The sequence below is a fragment of the Myotis davidii genome, unplaced genomic scaffold (genome assembly GCF_000327345.1).
Source record: "Myotis davidii unplaced genomic scaffold, ASM32734v1 scaffold1364, whole genome shotgun sequence".
Classification (NCBI taxonomy): domain Eukaryota; kingdom Metazoa; phylum Chordata; class Mammalia; order Chiroptera; family Vespertilionidae; genus Myotis; species Myotis davidii.
Window position 1 is genome coordinate 435,696 of NW_006295736.1, and position 9,744 is coordinate 445,439.

At 46.9% G+C, this 9,744-nt stretch overlaps 1 protein-coding gene across 1 annotated transcript; it reads left to right on the forward strand.

Moving 5' to 3' along the window:
* Window positions 1–416: 416 nt before the first annotated feature.
* Window positions 417–2,633, forward strand: PPIA (peptidylprolyl isomerase A). The gene is made up of 4 exons (XM_015568232.1): window positions 417–656; window positions 741–829; window positions 1,036–1,208; window positions 2,475–2,633. Exons 2-4 carry the CDS (start codon window positions 821–823, stop codon window positions 2,605–2,607), a joined length of 315 nt encoding a protein of 104 aa, XP_015423718.1. The 5' UTR covers window positions 417–656; window positions 741–820; the 3' UTR covers window positions 2,608–2,633.
* The last annotated feature ends 7,111 nt before the right edge of the window (window positions 2,634–9,744 follow it).

Below are 9,744 nucleotides of genomic sequence, written 5' to 3' on the forward strand. Positions count from 1 at the left end.
GAAACTTGGCCGAGCCCCGGGTCCGGTGACGCGATAGTGCCGGGAGGGCGGCGGGCGCAGCGAAACGGGGAGCCCGCGGGGCCCTGGGCGACGGTGGCGGGCGGCTGTCGGTCGGAAGGCCTGCCCCTCGCTGCGGCCGCAGGGGCTGCCCGGGGTCCGAGATCAGAAACGTCACCGCTGACACTGGGAGGTGGCCGCGGGGGTCTGCCCCTGTGCGGGACCTTGTCCTGCCGAGACCCGCAGGAGGGCTCGCTCCAGGCGTGGGCGCCGCTCGGGAGGGGCCGGGAGCCCTGGAGGCGGGGCGCCCTCCCCGCCTGGAGCAGAGGCGGCCCCTGCCTCTGAGAGGCCTGGCCTTGGGCTCCAGCTGCGGCGGGCGGGGGCGGGTGGACATTGGAGAAGGTGCGGATCCGTTAGAAGTGGGTGACATCACGCTGCAAAGCCCTAAGTCGCTTCTTCGAAGCCTCGCACCGTCTCAGTTACCGCGGGTTCTGAATATTTGGCAGGACCTCGGGGCGCCTGTTGGGGCGTCAGTCCCTTCTAGTGAGAGAATGGACTTGGTTCAGGAGCCCGGAAGGCGGGCCGTGAGCCATGAAAGGTGTAAGCAAGTGTCATTCTTCTCTTGCAGCTGTTTGCAGACAAGGTTCCAAAGACGGCAGGTTAGTTCCTTTAACCTTTAGTAAAGGCGGCCCAGTGTTGATGGGTGTGTACGTGCATATATCCTGTTTCTTTATTTTTAACAGAAAACTTCCGTGCTCTGACCACCGGGGAGAAGGGATTTGGTTATAAAGGTTCCTGCTTTCACAGAATTATTCCGGGATTTATGTGCCAGGTATGAAATTGATGGATTTTGATTTGGGTGGTTAGCTTTGGGATTGAGCCAGTACCGTTCAGAATGCGTAAACATGAGTTGTTTCTTTTTGGTTTCACGGAAACCTGGTCAGTTTAAACTTAAGTTTTGAACTTTGAACCTTGCCACTTGGCACGTCTTCTGATTATGTTGCAAAAGTGAGAGATTTCTCTTTCTCTCATTTCTAGGGTGGTGACTTCACACGCCACAATGGCACAGGCGGCAAGTCCATCTATGGGGAGAAATTTGAGGATGAGAACTTTGTCCTGAAACATACAGGTCCTGGCATCTTGTCCATGGCAAATGCCGGACCGAACACAAACGGGTCCCAGTTTTTCATCTGCACGGCCAAGACTGAGTGGTAAGGACAGCACCCAGCAGGGCAACCAAGGAACACTAACCACTGGGCTTCAGGCGTTCCCTGCTGCTTACATTTGGGTAGTAGGAGAACGTGCGTACCTACAAGTTGAGATTGTTGCTATAGGGAGCAAGATCCTGTGAACAGTGAACCAGGGCTCGGCTGCTGGATAGTTAACTTAAAAGTAGTATTTTTAGCGTGAACGGTTTGGGTGAGTGGCTTGTTTCAACTTATGAGCTAGGAGGTGTAACAGGTTGATGCCTGATCAGGGCACATTGCCGAGGTTGGAGGCTTGTTTCCCATTGGGGTTGGGCAGCCAATTGATGATTCTCTTTCATCTTTGATGTTTCCAACACTCTTCCTTCCACTCTGTAATCAACGAAAAACATGTTTTTTTTAAAGTAATATTTTTTAAAATATATTTTTATTTACTTCAGAGAGGAAGGGGTAGAGGTAAAAATATCAGTGATGAGAGATAATCATTGATCAGCTGCCTCCTGCACACCCCCTACTGGGGATTGAGCCTGCAACCCGGTCATGTGCCCTTCATTGGAATCGAACCTGGGAATCTGTAGTCCACAGGCTGATACTCTATCCACTGAGTCAAACCTGCTAGGCTAGAAGATTTTTTTGTTTTGTTTTTTTCAGAGAGAGACAGACATCAATGATGAAAATCATTGGTCAGCTGCCTCTTACACGCCCCACACTGGGTATTGCGCCCATAAATTGGGCATATAACTTGACCGGGAATTGAACCTGTCACCTGATTCATAGGTCAACCACTGAGCCACACCAGCCAGGCCTAGGCTAAAAGTATTTTTATCTAATTTGCATGTAACTTACTGTTTAGGGGTTCATTATAAACTTAAACTTTTCCAAGAGAGGGCGAAAGATATAAAAACATCAGTAAAGAGAATCGTTGATCAGCTGCCTATTGCACACCCCACACGGGATCAAGCCTGCAACCCAGCCACATCTCCTGACTAGGAATGGAACCTATGACCTTCTGGTTCATAGATTGACTCTCAACCATTGACCCATGCTTGCTGGGCTATTACAAACTTTTTAGCCTCAGTTGGAGAATCTTAAGCCACTTTTTTGAGTCAATCTGGTGTTTCCAGTATCTATAAAGCCTTTGATACGCTTCCCTTCTGGTGTGCTGTTGGGTGCATTATTAGTTTGTGGGGCTCTTTTCTCATCTTAAATCAACAATGCGGGCTGCTTGTTCTCTCTGGTTACTGGTGGTGGTGTTTGTTCTATTTCTTCCAGGTTGGATGGCAAGCATGTGGTCTTTGGCCAGGTGAAGGAAGGCATGGATATTGTGACAGCCATGGAGCGCTATGGGTCCAGGAATGGCAAGACCAGCAAGAAGATCACCATTGCTGACTGTGGGCAACTCTAATAAATTTGACTTGTGTTTTATCTTAACCACCAGACCATTCCTTCTGTAGCTCAGGAGAGCACCCCTTCATCCTGATTTGCTTGGAATGTTCCATAATCTTTGTGCTCTTGCCAGTTTATTGGGTTCCATAATTTCCCTCCCCTTTCCCGGTCTAGCTGGATTACAGAGTTAAGTTTATGATTATGAAATAAAAACTGAACAGTTGTCTGTCCTTGTTTGGGTTAGGGTTTCATTTTAAGCAGTAACATTACCTAAGGCAACTTTGCTGTTTAATTTCGCAGAGTAGTTTTTTGCTTCCCTAACATTGGGATGAGCAAAAGGTAAAATGAAGCCAAATGTAAAGGTTCAGTATCAGGAACCCTGTGCATGGGCAGAAGCCTGCCCAGGACGATCGCAGTGGGGGTGCAAGCCAGGAACGCAAACACAACCTGCAGCACTGCCCCACCTGGCCGGCTCCTGTTGGGGACTTGGTTGTCCCAACAATCACTTGTGTCCTGATGCTACTGAGGTGACCATGTGATGCACTTGCCTCCTTGAGTGGGTTTGTCGTCTACATGTCCTCATGGTCTCTGACCAAACACTAGTGTCTGGATGATGATGTTCCATGGTGGCTGTGGACTTCATCAGTTCAATTACTCTTAATAGACTGTTCCTGGGTGTGACCACACACCAAGTCATTAGTCCTCTAACAAGTATACACCAAACTTGGATACCAGTGTACCAGGCTGGGTGTTGGAAAAAGGATAGGCGCCTACGGAGAACAGGAGGTGAAGGGCGGGCCAGGTGGCTAGTTACAATGGTTTTGTTTCAGGTGGCACTGGCATGTGGAGGGAGGTGAACTAGTCGGCAATACCCAAGTTGGTTTAAGAATTAACCAGGTGGAGAGAAGGTACCAGCAGGGCTTGCGTATTCAGAGCCCTGTCTCCAGTTCCCTGTCGATGGGTTGGGGTTAGAGGGGATAGCTGGGCTCGGGCACCACAAGAAGTTCCAGAGCTGAGTGGTGGTTTGCCTATTTAATGCATTTTTATTGACTTCAGAGAGGAAGGGAGAGAATCATTGATGTGCTGCCTCCTGCATGCCCCTCACTGGGGATTGAGCCCGCAACCTGGGCATGTTTATAGGTTGATGCTCAACCACGGAGCTACCAGCTTGGGGAACTTTTTTTTCTTTTTTCCAGGACCCAGTTCACATTCTAGACGGGCTCTTCCACAAAATACCAACTGGTGCGCATGGGCCACGGAGCTTCAGTTGCACTGTACGCGCCCACATGTATTTTCTGGAAGAGCCACGCTCAAGGAGCCGAAGAGCCACATGTAGCTCAGGAGCCGCGGTTTGCTGACTACGGCCTAGGGTTTTTAGTGAATCGTAGTGCCCGGCCCAGAGAAGGCCCACAAATACTGAACTGTGTGCAACTTGAATGTAGGCCATGTTTTTGATTTTCCTTTTCTTTTGTATATGTTTTTATCGATTTCAGAGAGGAAGGGCGAGGGAGAGAAACATGAATGATGAGAGGATCACTGATTGGCTGCCTCCTACACCCCCTACTGGGGATCAAGCCCACAGCCTGAGCATGTGATCTTGACTGGAATTGAACATGGGACCTGCAGGCTGATGCTCTACTGAGCAAACCAGCTAGGGCAAACATAGACCCATGTTTTTTTTGTTCCAGAATTCAGAGCTTAAAAACTTGTGACTCAGACATGCAGAAGCATATTGTATGGGTATCTACTGCTGCATTTCAAATTATCCCAAAACTTAATGACCAAACAACGCCCCCCTCAGTTTTGGTGGGTGAGGAATCAAGTACGGCCTGGGTCCTTCTGGAGTCGCTGTTGCCCAGGTCCAAGGTCATCTCCGCTCCATGGGGGAGGATCTGCTTTGTAGCCTCACAGGGTTGTTACCCTGCTGGGTTGTCCTCTGTCTCAAGGCCTCACCAACCAGATGAAAGTCACTGTCTTGCCTGACTGGTTTGACTCAGTGGATAGAGCATCGGCTTGCGGACTGAAGGGTCCCAGGTTCGATTCCGGTCAAGGGCATGTACCTGGGTTGCGGGCACATCCCCGGTGGTGCGTGTGCAGGAGGCAGCTGATCGATGTTTCTAACTCTATCTCTCTCCGTCTCTCTCCCTTCCTCTCTGTAAAAAATAAATAAAATATATTAAAAAAAAAAAAAAAGTCACTGTCTTACAACCTGTCACAGAAATGACTTCCCATCTGCCCTGGCCATGCAGGTCAGTTGGTTAAGAGCATCATCCCCATACACTGAGGGTGCGGATTCACTCTCTGGTCAGGGCACAAGAACCAACCAATGAGTGCAGGTGTTCTGCTCTAAAATCAAAAATTAAAAAATACGATCCTGGGAACACTATATGCAGTCAAATTACCAAAAGGAAGTAGATGTTTGAAGCAGTTCTTTAGAAAACTAGTAAAAGAACCCTATTCTCTGTTGATTATTGCCTTTTTATCTCTACTTTGGCTTCCAAAAGCGATTAAAGTTCAGCAAACAGCCCTGACTGGTTTGGCTCCGTGGTGAGAGACTCAGCCGTGCACTGAGGGTTCAATTCCCAGTCAAGGGCACTTACCTGGGCTGCAGGTTTGATCCTAGCCTCAGTCAGGGCACCTGTGGGAGGCAACCAATTGATGTGTCTCTCACAGTGATGTTTTTCTCTTTCCCCACTTCCCACCCTCCCTTCCACTCTAAAAATCAATGGACAAAATACCCTTAGGTGAAGTTTAACAACAAAAGGTTCACACAGCGGTAACTGGATCCTCTCAGCATAGAAACTTTTCAAACTATGTGCGGAGAAGGTCCAATCGGAATGTGAACTTTCTTCTCGTAAGTCCAAGAAAAGAAGGCATGACAGGGTATCATCCATGGGTGACTCCCAGCAGGGTCCTGGATCTGGGCGGGCAGTAAAGATCAATGGTGAGAGAAGAGCTGACAAGAGAACTTGAAAAAAAAAATGAGCCCTACCCAGTTTGGCTCAGTGGATAGAGCGTCGGCCTGCGGACTGAAGGGTCCCGGGTTCGATTCCGGCCAAGGGCATGTGCCTTGGTTGCGCGCACATCCCCAGTGCGGGGTGTGCAGGAGGCAGCTGATCGATGTTTCTCTCTCATGGATGTTTCTAACTCTCTATCCCTCTTCCTCTCTGTAAAAAATCAATAAAACATGTTTAAAAAAAGAAAAAGAACTTGACAATCAATAGGGCAGGCTGGCAGCACCCAACTGACCATCAGTCAGTCTTCATGTTACAAGAGGAGGGAGGAGTTAGGTGCTCCCCGATGGGATCCAACAGGAAGCACACATTTCACTTATGAAATTAGTTTTGTGAAAAAGCACAATTCGCCCTGGCCAGGTGGCTCAATTGCTAGGAGCATAGTAACGAACAACAAAAGGTTTGGGTTTGATTCCCTAGTCACGTCACATACCTAGATTGTGGGTTTGATTCCTGCTCAGGGCTCATATTGGAGGCAACTGATTTAATGTCTCTCACTCACATAGATGTTTCTCTCTCTCTCCCTTCTCCCCCGCTGCTTCCTCTCTCTCTTTAAAATCAATGAAAACATATCCTCAGGTGAGAATTTTTTAAAAAGCAAAATGCAACAAGAACCCCTCTAGAGCTGTTTATAAGAAATATAGGGCCCTGGGAGAACCAAGATGGCGGCATAGGTTAACGCCGGAGTTTGCTGCCTTGAACAACCACTTCAAAAGTGAAACTAAAAGACGGAACGGACTGCACCCAGACCCACAGAAACGCTGGCTGAGTGGAAGTCCTACAACTAGGAGGAAAGAGTAACGCATACGGACACTCAGAGGAGGCGCAGTGCTGAAGTCAAATTCTGAGGTGCGGAGTGCGCGGAGCGGGCTGGCGGTGGAGGGCGCGGTGGTTGTTTTCAATCGGGAGGGAGTCGCAGACTCTGAGCTCCAGATCCGGGCGAGTCTTTAGGGGCACAGACTCAAACGGGAGAAGAGGGACTGTCTGGCCTCGGTCAGAGCGAGTGCAGCTTTCTCTCCGAGGTTTGCAGCGGTTGCTGGGACTCAGAGAGCAGAGCCCCCGGGACAGGACTGAGAGAGGCCATAACTGCTCTCTCTCTCCGGCCCACCCTGTTGATCCTGTGCGACCCCCCCCGCCCAAGCCCAGCACAGAGGCTTTTGCCCGATAGCCTCAGGCAAAGGCGAGATTAGCAACGCCCTAGAGGACAGTAGTTCTCTCACTGCAGACACAGCTGATTCTCACAGCCACTTGGCCTGGAGGTCAAATCCCCCCTGGTATCAGCTACAACAATCAAAGCTTAACTAAAAGACTGCGCACAAAGACCACTAGGGGGTGCATCAAGAAAGCATAACAAAATGCGGAGACAAAGAAACAGGACAAAATTGTCAATGGAAGATATAGAGTTCAGAACCACACTTTTAAGGTCTCTCAAGAAGTGTCTAGAAGCCACCGATAAAGCTATTGAGATCCTCGAGAAATCTAATGAGACCCTCGATGCTATGATGGGAAACCAACTAGAAATTAAGCATTCACTGACTGAAATAAAGAATATTATACAGACTACCGACAGCAGACCAGAGGAGCGCAAGAATCAAGTCAATGATATGAAATCCGAGGAAGCAAAAAACACCCAACCGGAGGGGCGGAATGAAAAAAGAATCCAAAAATGCGAGGATAGTGTAAGGAGCCTCTGGGACAGCATCAAGCGTACCAACATCAGAATTATAGGGGTGCCAGAAGATGAGAGAGAGCATGAAATTGAAAACCTATTTGAAGAAATAATGACAGAAAACTTCCCCCACCTGGTGAAAGAAATGGACTTACAGGTCCAAGAAGCGCGGAGAACCCCAAACAAAAGGAATCCAAAGAGGACCACACCAAGACACATCATAATTAAAATGCCAAGAGCAAAAGACAAAGAGAGAATCTTAAAAGCAGCAAGAGAAAGAAACTCAGTTACCTACAAGGGAATACCCATACGACTGTCAGCTGATTTCTCAACAGAAACTTTGCAGGCCAGAAGGGAATGGCAAGAAATATTCAAAGTGATGAATACCAAGAACCTACAACCAAGATTACTTTATCCAGCAAAGCTATCATTCAGAAGTGAAGGCCAGATAAAGAGCTTCACAGATAAGGAAAAGCTAAAGGAGTTCATCACCACCAAACCAGGATTATATGAAATGCTGAAAGGTATCCTTTAAGAAGAGGAAGAGGAAGAAAATGGTAAAAGCGTCGGCCTGCGGACTGAAGGGTCCCAGGTTCAATTCCGGTCAAGGCATGTACCTTGGTTGGGGGAATAGTCCCAGTTAGGGGTGTGCAGGAGGCAGCTCATCGATGTTTCTCGCTCATCAATGTTTCTAACTATCCTTCTCCTTTTCTCTCTGTAAAAAATCAATAAAATATATTTAAAAATATATATATAGGGAACAGCATGGAAAAAATTAAATGCCCTTAGGTTGCATTCAGTAAAATCGACAATTAGAGATGAATAACTCAGTTCCTTCAAAAATTAAAAAAGAGTGAAATCTTTAGATTGTAAAAACAAACAAGAGTCTGGCTGGTGTGGCTCAATGGTTGAGCATTAGCCCGTGAATCAAGAGGTCACCAGTTAAATTTCTGGTCAGGGCACATGCCTAGGTTTCAGGCTCCATCCCCCAGTAGGAGCTGTGCAGGAGGCAGCTGATCAATGTTCTGCTCGCTCTCTCCTCCCTCTCAATAAAAACATTTAAAATATGTAAACTATAAAACAGAGTGTTTTAAAAAAAGAAACAAGAGACAGCAACAAAATGTGAGATAAAAATGTTACCTGGATTCTGATTCAAACCAACTACAAAAAAAATTATGAAACCATCAGGGAAATTTGAATACTGACATGATTTATATATATATATATGTATGTGTATATATATAAGAGAGAAAGAAACATCAATGAGAAAGATTCATCGATCAGCTGCCTCCTGCATGACACCCAGTGGGGTTGAGCCTGCAACCGGGACATGAGCCCCGACTGTGAATTGAACGGTGATTTCCTGGTTCATAGGTCTATGTTCAACCACTGAGCCACACCAGCTGGGCTATTTTTAAAATATTGTTGAGTCCCCTGCCACCTGACGTCCTGATGCCCAACACTTCCTCAGCTCCTTCTCCTCAGAGGGGGAGACTAAGAGATTCAATAATAATCAGTGGAAGAAAAATAAGGGGGAGGGAGAGGAATGTGAAGCCCCAGATGAATGTCTCACATATTTTACCTGGATTTGTTCTGTTCAGATTGGAAGAAGGCCCTGCTATATCCTGCTGCTGTGACTCTAAATCTTAAAAGTTTTCTCCAGAACAATTCTGATACAGAGAGAAAAGAGACCTTGAGAGAGGAAACACAGGACCTCTCTTATAGTAACAAGCAAGGAAACGGCAACCTCATCACACTGAATACGGAAAGCTTCACGTCAGGGAGATATTACTGGGAGGTGGACATCGAGGACACGGATGAGTGGACTCTAGGCATTTATGAGGAGCCCACAGACAGGAGGGGATTACAATTCAGAGTCTTAGAGAAGAAGGGATGTGACTACAAGGCTCTCGCCTATTGTCTCCCAGAAATTTCTCTATCAGAGCCTCTCCGGATAGAAAAGTGTCCACAAAAGATTGTGATTTTCTTGGATTATGAGGACGGTGACATTTCTTTCTACAACATGACTGATGGTAGCCACATCTTTTCCTTCACCCAGCTCAGCTTCTCTGGGTCACTGTATCCTTACTCCAAACTGGAATCCATGGACCTTTCCCCATCTGCTCAATATTAAGTGACTTAGAGAAAAAACCCTATACGATGAAGACAGTAGCCCATTCTCTGTAATGCTGCTAGGATTCCAGTATTGATGGGTGGCCCCGAGCTACTGATTTTGAAGCCTCTTGGCCTAAGGCCCTACAAGTCTACATGACCAGAGTGTCTGACTATATCAAGCAGTGTTTCTTAAACAACATCCAGAGAAGTATAATGTTTTTGCTTATTACTTTAAATGTTGTTTCTTGATTTATATATAATGTATCACAGATTGATAATTTTCTAAAATGAACTACTGCAAAATGAAGTGAATAAAGGACACATGAAAAAAAAAATATTGTTGAAAGTATTACATATG